We start from the raw sequence: 16,359 nt of genomic DNA on the forward strand, positions 1-16,359 counted from the left end.
GGTCAATATTTAGCAGGCCTACATCTCAGCACAAGGCGGAGGAAATGAAAGTTTGGTGGGATCTCGTGCTGAGAGACGCGCAGCTTTGTGTAAGAAAGGAGTTGATGTTCACTGATGTAATGTTAGATAATGTCAGATTTGCCTTTCATGCATCTGAAACAAATTCTCACTCTACAGCCTAATGGCAAATTAGCAGTTGTGCTCTTAAGAGCCACAATGTTTAGTTTCTTCGTTTGCAGTTGTGTCTTAACTTCTGATTGAATATGCTACTTACCAGTATGCATCTGTTCTTGGCATGTAGGGCTGCTAACATTCATATCTTAGCATTAGATCGCCGCCTAGTGTTGGGCTCGGATGATTGCACATTGTTGTCCTGGAAGAGTCTTCGAAGTATCCTGAGATAGGTGGCTCCTCCCCTGGACTACAGTGCGCATGGGCATCGGCTCCATCCCCAGATTGTTTTTCGCCATTGTGGCAGGAGATGGAGTGAAAGTGTAAAGGATGTCCATGCTAATGAAATAAATACAATAGTATATCTGCAGCTGCGACAGGCACCGGGGAGGAGGGCGGGCGATATGAATGTTAGCAGCCCTACATGCCAAGAACAGATGCATACTGGTAAGTAGCATATTCAGTTCGAGGCATGTGGGCTGCTAAATTCATATCTTAGCATAGAATACATAGCAGTCCCTCCATCAGCGGCGGTTGCCCGTGCCAGCTGCAGAAACCTGAAAAAGTGTTTTGAGAACAGCCTGTCCTACAGCTGCTTGCTGCTTGGAATGCACATCAACACAGTAGTGTTTTGTGAAGGTATGTGGTGTGACCCACGTGGCTGCTCTGCAAATATCCTCTAAAGGAATGTTCCCTAGGAAAGCCATGGATGCCCCCAGTTTGCGTGTGGAGTGCGCTCTGGGGGGTATTGTTAAAGTGCGCTTGGCTTTTTGATAACATATCTGGATGCACTTAACAATCCACCTGGCTATCCCTGCTTTGGAAATTGGGTTGCCTTTGTGTTGTGGTGCGAAGGCAACAAAGAGTTGTTTTGTCTTTCTAAAGGGTTGTGTCCTGTCTATGTAGTACATCAACGCCCTCCGTACATCTAAGGTATGGAGCATTCTTTCCGCCACCGTTTGCGGGTTTTGAAAGAATGCTGGTAAGTCGATAGTTTGGTTAAGATGAAACTGTGACACCACCTTAGGGAGGAATTTTGGGTTAGTGCGTAGCACTACCCTATTCGGGTGAATTTGAATGAACGGCTCTTGTATGGTGAGCGCTTGCAACTCACTGACACGCCTCAGAGACGTAATAGCTATCAGAAAGGCCACTTTCCACGTAAGGAATTGGAGCTCACACGAGTGTAGTGGCTCAAATGGTGGCCCCATCAGTCTGGTGAGAACGACGTTGAGGTTCCACACCGGAGCTGGTGGAGTTCTTGGGGGAATGACTCTCTTCAGACCTTCAAGGAAGGCTTTAATGGCGGGCACTCTGAAGACAGAGAGGTGCTGCCTGTTCTGAAGATAAGCCGCTATGGCTGAGAGATGTATCCGAATGGAAGTGTACGCCAGATTGCACTTGTAGAGATGTAACAGATAGCAGATGATGTTGGGAATAGATGCATCTAGCGGGTTGATGTCATTGGACGTACAATAGATGACAAAACGCTTCCACTTAGCAGCATAGCATGCTCTAGTAGTAGGTTTCCTCGCCTCCTTGATGATACTCATGCATTCTGGAGGTAGGTTAAGGTATCCAAACTCTAGGACTTCAGGAGCCAGATCGCCAGGTTGAGCTGTCGTGGATCTGGATGCTGAATGTCTCCATGGTTCTGCGTCAAAAGACTGGGTGTGAGGCGCAGTCTTTGATGCGGCACCACTGAGAGTTCGAGGAACGTGGTGTACCAAGCCTGACGTGCCCACGTTGGAGCAACCAGGACGAGAGTCATGGAGTGCTGCCTTAGCTTTCTTGCGACCAGCGGTATTAGAGGGGCTGGCGGAAAAGCGTATGCAAATTTGCCTGACCAGTTCATCCATATCGCATTCCCCTGCGACTGTGGGTGAGGGAACCTGGCGGCAAAGAGTCGGCATTTTGCGTTCTCCTTTGTTGCGAACAGGTCTATCTCCGGATGACCCCACTGCTGGAAGTACGGGTGGAGAACAGAAGAGTGTATCTCCCACTCGTGCATCTGATGGCTGTATCTGCTGAGCAGATCCGCCATCTGATTGTCCTTGCCCGGGAGGTGTTCTGCCATGAGGAAAATGTTCCTCTGAATGGCCCACTTCCACATGCTCTGAGCTAGATGAGACAGCTGTGGCGAGTGGGTGCCCCCCTGTTTCTGAATGTAGTACATCGCGGTCATGTTGTCCGTCCGGACTAGCACGACCTTGTTGCTCAGATGTACAATGAAGGACTTGAGCGCCATGAAGATTGCCATCAGTTCCAGATAGTTGATGTGCATCTTCTGTTGCTGCGTCGTCCATAGTCCCTGCACCGTGTAAGTGAGCACATGTGCTCCCCATCCCTGGAGGGATGCGTCCGTCGTCAGGACAATCTGCGGCACGGGCTCTTGGAACAGTCGGCCCTTGCAAAGGTTGTGTGGAGTCCACCAATGCAGAGAGTCGAATGCCCGACTGGTAACCAACACTAGGTCTGTCAATTGCCCACGAGCCTGTGTCCACTGATTCGCTAAGCACTCCTGGAGCGGGCGCATATGTAACCGTGCGTGAGGGACTATGAAGATGCAGGAGGCCATCATGCCTATCAACTGCATGAACACTCTCGCTGGCAGGGAGTGTCTCGGTCGGAATCGTTGGATCAGTGACTGAATGCTGTCGATTCTGACTTGGTTTGGCTGAGCCATGGCTGTCAGGGTGTTGATCGTAGCACCCAGGAACTGCCGGACATGTGCCGGCTGAAGATGGGATTTTGGGTAATTTAGGGAGAAACCCAGATCGTGAAGAAGGTGAATTGTAGTCGACATGTCTGCGGCGCACTGTTGCTCTGACTTGGCTTGTACGAGCCAGTCGTCTAGGTAGGGGTAGACATGGATATTCTGCCTCCTGAGGTGCGCCGCCACTGTCGCTAGACACTTGGTGAACACCCTCGGGGCCGTAGTGACTCCGAAGGGTAGGACCTTGAACTGGTAGTGCCTGCCTTGAATAGTGAATCTTAGGTATTTCCTGTGAGACGGGTGTAGTGGAATGTGGAAATAAGCATCCTTGAGATCTAAGGTCGCTAAGAAGTCTCCCTGGTTTAGCAAGGGAAGAATCTGCTGCAGTGTAAGCATATGGAAATGCTCTGACAGTATGTACAGGTTGAGGGGACGTAGATCGAGAATGGGCCTGAGAGAACCGTCCTTCTTTGGAATAAGGAAGTACAGGGAGTATACCCCTGTGCCTTCCTCCCCCACCGGCACGAGCTCGATTGCGCCTTTTTGCAGCATCGCCACTACTTCCTGCTGCAATAAGTGCAAATGCTCTGCGGACATAGGCCTTTGCCTCGGTGGGATGTTGGGTGGAGTGGATTTCAGCTCTAGGCAATAACCATTTTGGATCAGTTGACGCACCCACCTGTCTGTGGTGATGTTTCTCCAGACGGGCAGGAACTGCTGCAGTCTCCCCCCGACAGGTGTTAGGTGGTCGGGGGGCAGTGACAGAAAGTCACTGTTTGCTTGGAGTCGAGGTGCGGGAGCTGTTGTTTCCTCTGCCGCGACCTCTGTTGCTGTTATTCCTATAACCTCCCTTGTTCTGCTTAGTGAACGAGGATTGCGCCCCACCTTTGGAGAACTGGGATTGTTGACCCATCTGTCCTCTGGTGACTCCACGTGCACCTGAGCGACGAAAATTGCTGCCACGAAACTGTTGGGACTGCAAGGCCCCCATAGACTTAGCAGTTTCCGTGTCCTTCTTTATCTTCTCTAGGGTGGTGTCAACATCCGGACCAAACAGACTATCAGGATTGACGGGCTGATTCAGGATTGTAGTCTGAATATCCTGCTTGAACCCTGAGATGCGGAGCCAGGCTTGTCTTCTCAGCATAACGCTAGTGTTGATAGCCCTAGCAGCTGTGTCCGCAGCGTCAAGTGCACACTTGATGGCTGCGTTTGATATTAGCTTTCCTTCCTCAATAAGCATCTTGGTGCCTTCTTGGAACTGTGGGGGCAGGTGTTGTATAACCTGTTCTAGGGTGTCGTAGTGCGCCCTATCATAACGCGCCAGGAGCGCCTGTGTATTTGCGATGCGCCAAAAGTTAGCCGCCTGTGCAGCCACTCTCTTGCCTCCTGCCTCAAGCACTTTGGACTCTTTATCCGGGGGAGGAGCTTCACCCGTTGTCTGGGAGTTGGCACGTTTCCTGGCATTGGCAACCACAAGAGAGTCCAGTGGCAATTGTCCCCGGATGTAGACGGGGTCCGCAGGAGCAGGCCTGTACTTCTTTTCAATGCGAGGGTTGACCACTCTAGCCCTCGTAGGCTCCTTAAAAATGTCTCCAGCATGTTTGAGAACACCTTTCAGCATAGGAAGTGTCTTTACTGTCCTTTCAGATATGGCAAAGGTGTCAAAAAGGAAGTCTTCCTCAACCGGGTCGGCATGCATGTCCACATCATGATTGGCCGCCGCCCGTTCAATTAGTGCATGAAATCCTGCTGAGTCCTCAGTCGGGGATGCACGTGGATTAAAGGTCTGCGGGTCTTGGCCCGCACCTTGGGTGTTCTGGTCACCAGTGTCGTCGTATGAATCTGGTTGGACATCAGGTTCATCGATGGGGAAATTGTACTGTTCATCCTCATCATCTTCCTCACCCACAGAGTGTTCTGGGGAGGGAGTAGGGCTCCGTCTAGGAGGAGGCTGAATCGGTTCCGTGAGGCCTAAGGCGTCAAGGGGCACCCTCTTCTTCTTCAACGGGATGACGTAGGGGTCCACCGGCTCCGAAGTGATCTTCCGTTTATAGAGTGTCAGCTTGCCAGTGGCAGCATCGATGAAATGCTCTGAATCGTCTTCCGATTCGAGTACACGACGTGGAAGAGGGTCAGGCAGCGAGGAACCCTGTTTCGGAGCCGATTTCGTCGAAAACGCTTTCGGCGCCTCCTTAGGTGGCAAGAGAAAAAGGAGTTTCCCAGAAGGCTTAGCCGGAGCGTCCTTTTGCGTCTGCGGTGATGGCATCGGAGCCGATGGAGCAAAGGCTTTCTCCCTGATTCTCTGCAGTGACTCCGCAATGGGGGACGGTACACTGCCAGTGGGTTTCGTCGCCGACAAGGATGCTTTGAGCGGTCCCTCGGATCCGACGTCCTCGCGGGCCTTGTGCGGTTTGGGCGCGGAAACCTTCTTCGGCTCCTCCGAATCTTGAGGCCGGGGCGCAGACTTCTTGGGCGTAGCCTCTTTGGAGCCGACCTTGGCGGGCTTGGACGGCGTCGGAGCCGCTGATCCGTGCCGACCATCTTTCTTGGGGGCCCCTTCCTCGGGCGTCGGCTTCGATTTCGGAGCATCGGAATCGATAGACTTCCTCGGCTTCTGCGGACCGGAGGTCGACGGAGCCGACGGGGTGACGGGCACCGACTTCTTCACAGGCACGGCAGCCATCTTAGGGACACTCGAGTCCTTTGGTTTCAGTTTCGATTTCGGGTCGGCCATTTTAGGTGTTGACGACCCCGACGGTTTCAGTTTCGGTTTCGAAACATCGCGCCCAGCAAGTGAGTCCGTAGCCGGGCCCGAAGGCGGGGCTGTGGCTTGCGGCAACGGGTCCAGGGTAAGGCCGACAGGCGATCCCGTGTCCCGGTCGGTATCCTCGAAACTTTCGGGGCAGAGCTCGTCCGCAGAGCTGTCCGCCGCGGCCCCATAAATCTCATCGTCGTCTCCTACCTCTTCGACGTATTCGAGGACCTGACCCGCGACTCCGTCGTCGTCTCCCGGATCCGCCTCGACCTCCGCCTGTGACGGGGAGATTTGTAGAAGGTGACCCTGGACCTCTTCTTCCTGGTCGCCGAAGATGTTCTCCGGATCTGGGGCCGCTTGCCTAGCTTCCAAGCGCACCGCGCGCCGAAGCTTGAGAGTTTTCTTGGAGCGGAACTGTGCACAAGCCTTGCACTTCCCGTCGTCGTGGTCCGGTGAAAGGCACTTGTTACACACAGGGTGTAGATCGATGTGTGGGTACTTGGACCCACAGAGCGGGCAGTACTTGAACGGGCTCCGCTCCATGTCCGTAAAGGCTTGCTGTCGTGTCGCGATGAGAAGGCCTCAAAGTTTAGAAAGCGAAGAAAACTCCGCTTATTCCGGCTTCAAGAGACGGAAGACTCGAGACCGAGCGCAGACAATACCGACGCAAGAAAATCGAGGCCTTTTGGCCGGTAAAAGATAGTTTTACTTGGTTCCGACAGTAAGACGTCGAGACCACATCCGAACCCAATGGCGGAAAAAAACAATCTGGGGATGGAGCCGATGCCCATGCGCACTGTAGTCCAGGGGAGGAGCCACCTATCTCAGGATACTTCGAAGACTCTTCCAGGACAACAATGTGCAATCATCCGAGCCCAACACTAGGCGGCGATCTAATGCTAAGATATGAATTTAGCAGCCCACATGCCTCGAACTCTTTGATATCTTCTGTTAAATTGCTTCTTTTGTGTGATACTCATTTCGTCCCCTATTTTTTGCATTCTCCCTAGCTGAGAGGTGGGTGGGTATTGATACCTTAATTTTTAACGTAAGAAAAGCAATTTAAACACGACTTCATCGGTGAAGAAATTCTTCTGTTACGGTATTCTTCATAGTAGTTTATTATTTACAGTTTTTAACCAGTTCCGGAAATTATATGCAAAAAGAAGCGTTGTTTTGTGTTTCTAATTATGGTTCCATCCTGGAAATCAGATTGCCACACCCAGTGCAGAAATAGTCCACAAGCCTGTACAATTTTGTTTGTAAAAGTCTCCAGAGCATAGCCAAATAAACACCTTGACCAGGAGAAAAAAGGCAACAGAGTCCGCTACCATGAAACCATTGCTACAGAGAATTACTAATTCTGGTATAACATTGGGAGAAAGGGGGCACCGCCATCCATGTAAATCATTCGCTAGCAAAGTAAACCGGTCTTGAGCAATGCTAAAAAAATCTGATGCTGATGAAGAAAGAAAACAAGTGGCTGATCGGACCTGTCACTCAGAAGGCCCCTCTAGACACAGACCTCACCCCGCCCACATGACTGTGTGGTTGGGTGGCACATCGAACAATCAGTGGCGCTGTTGATCACAATGTGTGAATACCTCCGTAAACACAATAAACCCCCGTGCCATCCACCGAACAGCTGCTCCATAAGACGATTTCTGAATGCTGAAAAGGACATTGACAGACTGCAAATGAAACGTGGAACACCACACTTGCCCCTCTATTTATCTTTGGGATGGGGAGAAGGAAGCGGGAAGAAACGATGTGCTTCACTCCCCTAGATCCGTAGCACGAGCAGGAGGCGGGGCACACGAGTACATGGAGGACACGGTTTCAGATTCAGATTTATGTTTGATCTCGAGCAGTGGTGGGGGCAGGCAAATGCGTAGCAAGACGTAAGGAGATGGATAGTAAACAGAACCGCAAGAGAGAGAGAGCAGGAAAGAGTGAAGAGAGTTAAGCGGACCGCGCTTGTGCAACTAATTAAATAAATAAAGAAGCGCCTCCAAAGCAGACCGCGCTTGTGCAACTAATTAAATAAATGAACAAGTGCATCGAAAGAGGACCGCACTTGTGCAACTAATCAAATAAATAAAAAAACAAGCGCATCCGAAGCGGACCGTGCTTGTGCAATGTAGTAAAGAAATAAATAAACAAGCACGAAACATATGCACTTTGGGAAAAAAAGAGCACAAGCCCCACGCGCCTCGAGCCAATGTAAAACTGAACAAAAGAAGGGAATGCATCCCACACGCAAGGTGCAGGCATGCAATAGTAACAAAAACAAGCTCACGCGCCGCACGCCTCTCTGCAGACTCCCCCTGCATTCCAGAGAGGCGCGCGATGCGATCCGCTCTGCATTGCCATGCTCTGGAGACAAGACCTGGCCGCGCGCACAACGTTATCCTATGGAAAAACGCTGCGCGCGGCCAGGTCTTGTCTCACTTCGGCGTTCTCAGATTGCTGAGACGCCGACTATAGTTCTCTGGCGAGAACGCGCTTTCAGCGCGTTACTAGCCGAGACCTAAAAAGTGGTGGTGCTTCTGAGCAAAAGTATAAATGATTATCCAATCTCTGGCTAGTGCACATTATACGAATGGCACCTTACCACCACCTCCTCGGAACTCTCCTGGACCAGAAAAAAATTAATCTTGAAGAAAAAACACCCAAGGACTCCTGACATTTGCTAATAACCTGGTACCAGCAGGACCAGGGCATGGATGTGCTCTCCAAGGGTAAAGTGACTGGCAACCTGTTGATTGCTATGGGAACACAAAACACAGAAGGTCACGACCCGAAGAAGGTCCAGCTGACCATTTAGGAGCAGACCATGCAGGACTCCTGACTGAATAGCGACCTGGTGAATAGAAGCCTTACCAGAGAAAAGCTGAACTGTCCAGAGGGAACTTTCCGAAGCATCAGAACAAGGGATAGATGCTTTTCCAATGTGAGTGCACCCTCAGTTTATCCTGCTTTGTGGTTTGTGCTGAGTTTGAATGTAGTTCAGCAGGACTTCGTGATAAAGATATTCAACATTGCAGATCCCTGCCCGGCCTGCATCCTTGATCTGCTGGAGGATTTTAAAATGCAAAAAAGTTACACAAAAAACATTCAGTGATAATTTAGTGACTATTTAGCTTAGAAATGATTCCAGGAATGTCCGATCTCATGACCGTTTCCCTCCATAATTCTATATTTTATCTATTTTATTCACTTGCTTTTGGGCTTCTTTCTTTTAGTTTTTGGTTATTTACCCCCCATACATGACGAGTTCAGTTTTAGCTATAGTCTCCATTTTAGTTAGCCTGTCCAGCTTATTTACCAAATCGATCTTATGTAATAGAGGTCGCCATCTTAGATTTTGGGAGTCGTCATTTTATTTACCCATGGTACAACACAAGAATTGAGAGCATGGGTTTTATTACACATTAACTAATATCCTCATCAATGCAAAATGCCCCTGTGACATCACATTGAGCGTGCAATCTGGGGGATGACGAAAGTCCATAAGGTCCGACTCCATTCCGGGTAGGTCCCAATTCTATTTCGGACAACACTTCTCCAGTTTTCTGCCGACTCACTGTCACGTCTGGTATAAACACTAAAGACACTAATGTTGTCTGCCTTTATCGTTCTTATCATTCCTAGAACTGGGAGTGTGAAGTCATTCAGATAACAACCTAAATATAACACCTGATGCACCTCCCAATATAGGACAAGTGTTCACTTATCATAATGCCAACGTCATCAAAAGAACATCCCTAGATAAATCATCAAAACCTTGTAGAGCGGAGTCTAAGACACAGTTTACGCAACAGAGTTTGTACATTCCTGACCTTCCAAGCCTAAACCCAGAAGAAAATAATCTGCGGTGGAGCCAGTGTGCTGGTGCATTGTGGACCAAAAGTGGAGTCACAACGGGCCTTTAAAGAAAAACAAGTTGCAAACGTACGGGCACAATTTTAGATGACAGGTGTGTGCACAGCATGTGTATTCTCATCCAAACATGCTGATAATTAGTATTACACCTAGGGTAGACCAGGAAGGGTGAACACATTCCATTCCCTTTATCTAGTTGTATTCTCTCTGAAAATGATCAAGACTTGATGTTTGTCGAAGACCAAGGTGACAAGGCGCGGTGCGTCCAATGCTAATGGCTGATGACAGTTAGGTCCGAGATCCCGGCAGATGCTCTTGTCGCAATAATGTTGTTTTCACTATGGGGTTCGAAGAGCTTGCAGTAGGAACCAAGAAAACGGTAATAGAACACTACGCCCCATCGGCAGCGATTCCAAACCTCCAAGCATAATGGCGGAAGAAAACAATGTGAGGTGGAGCCAGTGTGCTGGTGCATTGTGGGCCAACAGCAGAGGGCCTCCACATCCAAACATGCTACGAACATACATAATCTGTGTATGGAAATACCCATACATAGTTGAAACTAAGCTCAAAATAGTTTTTGTTTTTATATTGTCACATGTTTTTAAATTCAGGTTATTTCTGGTGATTTCACATGCATGCAGTTCACAAAATTATCACTAGCAGGAAATTGGTTGTGAGCAGGAAATGTCTTGTGGGAACAGTAAGGTAAAAGATGATGGACATTTCCATTTTTTACTCGCCCCAGTCTGCTTGTGTCTTGCATGGCTTAGGTATGCCCTAATGTTCAATTTTCACACAAGAGACTGGCTTGACCCAAGAAGTTAAGCTTCATTGCACGATTTTGCCCACTCGTACATCTAGCACAACTGCTCCTTTATAGGCAATCATAATTTCAATAAGGAATTTACAAGTTTAGAAGTCGTTACTTGAAGACATGGGATGGGAGAATATGTTAGACATGCAAATGTGGCTCCACATCCTTCAGCTTCTAAATAAACCTATGGACTGTACTGAAAATATATTGCAGGCTGTGCGTTTATTTTCCCTTAATAATAAACATTTCTCTTTCTTAAAAATATATATTATTTTCTGAAAAATAGGACAATTTGAATAAAGGTTACTTCCAACAGTTAACAAGCAGTTAAGTTAAGGTGCATATCATATGACCGTTATTGTTTCATAAACTTAATAGAAGGGAAAATGTTCTTTACCGTTTGTACTTTTCCAGGAGAATCGCCTCTAGCTCCTTGGCAGCCTGAACTCCAGCAGGGCAATCTGGGAAGTCATTAGGGATGTAAGGTGTTCCTTTGCACAGGGAGTGATGCAACGCCTCTTTTAATCCACCAATCCGGGCACCTCGATATATCTGAATGGGAGTAGGCAAATCAGAAAGTTACTGACCTTCAATAATAATATTTCTGGTGGATAAGTGATCTAGCTGCAGATCCCTCACCTTATGAATTGCCCTCTAGGCACCAGAATGGTCAAGAAAATATTTCCCAGCAATAGCTGGCTAGGTGGCACCATTCAGCTTTAACCGTAACTCAACACACCTGATGCCACGACATCCAACTATATTAGATACTAACTGCATGCTGGTGTCAATCAATCAATACATACTTTATTCGATTTAAAAAATACAATCATATAAAAGTCAAACACAGTGTAATACATTACATACATGATGACAACAACACAAATTACAATTTAACTTGCTTTAAAACACCAGAAAGATAACATTATAAAAATAACCTACTGTAGGGATAGTTAAAAATTGTAAAAAACCAATAACGCAGGTGTCGGTTCTTGGTACTTTTTCCACATGCCATGGAGGATTGAAGGGGAACTAAGACAGCAACAATAACAGCACATAACATGTTTGATACCACGGGATATTATTATGTACAGCCCTATCTCATCAGAGGAGGAAGGAGGGTGGTGTGGAATCTGAGGGAAAGCAATGTAGCCTTAAGAAATCTTCCTGTAGAATTCTCACCTTGACTGAATCCCAAAGAAATTACCCCCCCCGCGGATGAAATTCAGAAGTGTTGATTGAACACAAAAAATATGTGGAACAGCCAAGGCAAGCTATAAGTCACTGCTCACTTATGGTGAGGCAGCAATGGTTGGCAAATGGATAAGGATGATAACGTGGTCACCTAGCAGAAATCAGCCACAGGAACACGTCTGGTGAGATCCGCCTCTGGTAAGGGCACAAATGCCCTCGGAAGGATCTTTTTTGGCTAAGGCATAGTAGATCTTGATAAACAGGGCGACAGTGCATAATAGTGCATTTGGTCACTGCTTAGCTCTGTCTACTGCAGTAGTAATTACGTAATAAAATACCACGACCCTGTTGTCAAATCATCCCTTTTGGCTCAATGGGCGGAGGGATGAAAGATGGAAGAGTAACAGACTGGCTCATATGAAAGGAAGATAAGTGTGCGAACTGAAAGGACTTGAAGTTTACCAAGCCTAGGAGCTGAGAAGTCGAACTCTACAACTGTGCAAAGCTCAAATAGATAGGCCTCTAGGAAAGCCAACACAAAAATTAAATCCCACTAAGGAACAATGAACAAATAGGGAAGAAACAAGTAAAGCAACACCTTTAAAAAATATGCCATTAGTAGTGATTTAAAAAAGCATGGATGGTCAAGTGGGTGCAAGAAGATTGGCAGGACAGCAAAATCACCTTGACTGTAGACATTGATAGGTCATGTTCAGTAAATGTCTGAATACCTTATGCTTTATCTTGGAGGGGACAATATGGAGACGTGTATCCAAGCAGGTATACAGATAAGAGTGGACATACAAACAGAGAAAAGGGGAACTGGACAGAGAAGAGAGACAAAACACTGCAGGAGGTAACATTGGAATTCCTTCTTCAGGGGTGACTTTCTACAGTTTTAATAAATGGTATACCTTCTCGAAGTTTGGATCCAAGCCAATAAAGGAGTTGACCCAAATATAGAACAGTAACTGCACTTCTGTGGGACTTTACGGGGCTGGTGTATGAGGATATGTCAACATAGAACCACTCCAGAATAGAGAAAATATATTTGTCAATCACCTTTAATCAAGTCAGCTTTCTGTATCTACTTTAATCAGCCAAGCAAAACTGGGTCTGAACTATTTAGTACAGTGATTAATGATTACTGGAATTCGGGGATCACCACTGAGTCATTACTTAAATTCAGTGACCACATTCTAACCGATTTTGATGATCTGACTCGCAAAACAATGCACAAAAATACTGAAACAAACATTCAGCAAATTAATTATGACCTATTTTATTTAATTAACAAATATACAAATAAAATCAAAATTTTAATGGGAAGGTTAGAACTTTTCTAAACTCAACTAACATCACCCTCCATCCCTACTATATTCTTCAATTCACTTGCACTGCTCCCATTAATCAATCTGAGGATGCCAATCAATGTCAAACTCCTTCACATTTAATGAACATTTTACATATTTGCAATTTTGCTTCTTTATGTACACTTTATTAATCTGTTAATATTTCATTTTCTGACTTGTCGTGGAACTCCAGAGCCGGTGTTGTAGACCCCCAGAGGTCCCTAGATCGCAGGTAGATGCATGTTCACATCGCCCCCTTATTGTTATGGCTTAAGATTTGGAACACGCCTGAAGCAGACTTTACTTGGCAGGTACTGAATGATAGTTTAGCATTGAAGAAAATGTGGGACATTCCCTTGCTGAACTATATTATGCAGACCTTTGCGGAGCTGGGTGTTAAGGAACTTTTCACCAACCCAGCCTCAATTTCTGCTACGTCTAAAGAGCGAATGAAAATCTTGTTTTATGACTATTGGTATGCTAAAACTTGCAAACGTATTCCAATTTGATGACTACCACGGGGTGGAGCATTATTTTGCACAAATATGTAATTCACAACATAGATTTCCTCTTACAAGGTTGAAACCGAGCACTGTACACTTCTTGTTTGTATTTCCTGAACATGGCACTTAGTTTAGGGCTCTCCTCAAATGTCCTTGTGATAATTCATCTAATCAAAGCTCAGCTCACTTTATGTTATTTTGCACTATATATATATATATATAAATATATATATATATTTATTATACACACAAACCTCCCTTGGCGGCGAGGAATAATGGGACGAACTCCCGTTCTCACTTTCTTTTGCTGTTTTTATTATTTTTAAGCCTTCAATTAAGCATTTATGCAGATAAGCACAGATCTACGCGTTTCGGGAGCACCTCTCCCTTGCTCACGATCAACTGGTTCTCAGGAAGTTAGTCCTTTTAAAGTCACATTTTCTCTCATTTCCTGTTTAGTGTGTTCCTTGGCTCAAAGCATTCTGGAGGCTGTAGTTTTTATTAAAACCCATAAGTGTAACTTATGTTGAATTTCATCATATTTAATGTAAGCTGGTCCCAATTTCGACAACAATACTATTCTTTGGCATAGTATATGTGACGCAATTAAATTCATTTTATTTTTGGTATCGCATTTTATTTCAAAAAGTCTCATTTATGTATGATTCATTTTTGCCCTCTAGTGGGCTGTATCATTAAATGTCTTTCTTGATTGAAAATGTTATTTCTTGAATTATTATGGTATTCCTTCACACATTTTTCTTTTTTCTTGTCTTTATTTCTTTCTTTCTTTTTTGTTGTAGATGTCGAATCCAATCAGCTTACAAATTTCTTGAAGTTTTACGAAGTGTTTCCTATCCTCAATTCCTCATAGATGTATATAGAGTTCTTCAGATTGGTTGAGGCCATGTGGGTGCATTGTCCTCAGCTTGATGATGTACCTCGATTCTTTTCGACGAAGTTCTCTCTCTCTGTCACCGCCTCTCTTCATTTGTGGCACTGTGTCTATTCCAAAGAATCTTAGTTTCGTCCAGTCACCTTGATGATGTGATTCCATATGTTTCGCGATGGCATTTGCTCGATCTTTATGCACCGTCGCTCTGACATGTTCCAGGATTCGTTTTTTTAATTCGCAGATTGTGCTGCCAACATATTGTAGGGGGCATGGGCATTCCACTATGTACACCACATATTGTGTTTTACAAGTTATTAGTTGTCTAATTTCCCATGACTTGTTATTGTTCAATTTCAGTATTTTAGTCTGTTTAGCAATCTGACACACCTTACACATGTGGCATTTCACTAATCCCTTAGTTTTAAGCCAATCGTCTTCCTTCTTTTTGGGTTTAAAATGGCTGTGGATTAGGTGATCCTTAAGATTTCTTGGTCTACGGTATGTCACTACCGGATGGGTCCCCATCACTTCTTTTACTGTGCTGTCCAATTGTAAAATTTTACAATTCCTTCTCAGGATACTTATCACTTGTTTACTTTCAACTGAAAAATCAGTTATGAATCTTATTGGTTCCTTGTTGGTAACGTTTATCTTTGGTTTAGGCTTTAAGCACTCCTCCCTTTGCTTTTTGTTCGCTTTTTCCCAGCTTTTCAGGACTATTTTGTTATTGTACTTTCTCCTTTTGAAGCGTTCTGCTGTCTGTTGACCATGTTTCTGCCATTCTTGTTCTTCACTGCAGATTCTCCGAATTCTGAGGAATTCCCCATATGGGATACTGGCTTTCAATGTTTCTTGATGGAAACTGGTTGCTTCCAAGGTTGAGTTCGTAGATGTACTTTTACGATGCAGCGTGGTGTGGATCTGGTTTTCTCTGATGTAGATCTCTGTGTCCAGAAATATTACACGTTCCTTACTGGATTCGAACGTGAATTTCAATTGGGTGGTGTTGTTATTTAAAATTTCGAAGTATTCTCGAAACTCATCACATGTTCCATCCCAAATTATAAAAAGATCATCTATGAATTTTTTCCAAGAGATGATCTTATTCAGATAGACATCATTTTCCGCTTTCCACGCCACTTCCTTTTCCCAGTATCCCATCGTGAGACAAGCGTAGTTTGGACTAAAGGAAAAGCCCATTGCTGTCCCATTTCTTTGCCTGTATAGTTCTTCACCAAAGAGAAAAATGTTTTTGTTCAGGCAGATTGTGATCATCTGTCTCAGCATGGTATTGTGATCTTGATACATTATATTTCTCTCTTGTAAGAAAAAGCTACACGCTTCAATTCCAAAGTCATTGTCTATTGTTGTATATAACAATACAACATCCATCGTTACCAACAAGTAAGATTCCTGCCAAGGTGTGTTCTGTAGCATATTCAGTATATCTGTCGTATCCTGTATATAGGAGCTGAGTTGTTTCACATATGGTTGTAAAAAGTAATCAATGAAGTTAGCTAATGGTTCCAGCAGAGATCCCCCCGCTGATAGTATTGGTCGGCCTGGTGGCTTTTTTTGGTCCTTATGTAATTTAGGCAAGAAATAAATTGTTGCCAAAATAGGGTGATTCACAGTTAAGTATTTACACTCTTCCTCATTGATTAGATTTTTCCTAGTCCATTCCTGTAGTTTTGCATCCAACATTTCTTTAATGTCCTTTGTTGGGTTATTTTTTAGTTTTTCATAATACCTGCTGTCCCAAAGTTGTCTATGAGCTTCAATGACATATGCTGTTTTATCTTGGATTATGATGTTACCGCCTTTGTCAGCAATTTTAATTTCAATGTTGTCATCATTCATCAGATTTTTCAAGGCCTCTCTCTCCTCCTTGGTCAAGTTGTCTTTGTAAATTTGATTTTTTATTTTATACACATCTTCAATTACAGCTTCCTGAAATAAATCTACTTTATTACCTGGTGCCAGCTGGGGATAACATTTAGATTTGGGTTTCAGTCCACTCAGACCCCCTCCTTTTTGTTCCACCACTTCATTCAAATTTATTTCATCA

General features: G+C 45.3%; 1 protein-coding gene across 1 annotated transcript in view; it reads right to left on the bottom strand.

Moving 5' to 3' along the window:
* POP1 (POP1 ribonuclease P/MRP subunit) overlaps positions 1-16,359 on the bottom strand; it is a 514,990-nt gene that overhangs the window by 86,834 nt on the left and 411,797 nt on the right. The window contains exon 14 of the mRNA XM_078686978.1: positions 10,745-10,899. Coding sequence (XP_078543104.1) covers positions 10,745-10,899 — 155 coding nt within the window. The remainder of the gene's footprint in view (positions 1-10,744; positions 10,900-16,359) is intronic.

This window comes from Lissotriton helveticus, chromosome 4_1, assembly GCF_964261635.1.
Source record: "Lissotriton helveticus chromosome 4_1, aLisHel1.1, whole genome shotgun sequence".
NCBI lineage: Eukaryota > Metazoa > Chordata > Amphibia > Caudata > Salamandridae > Lissotriton > Lissotriton helveticus.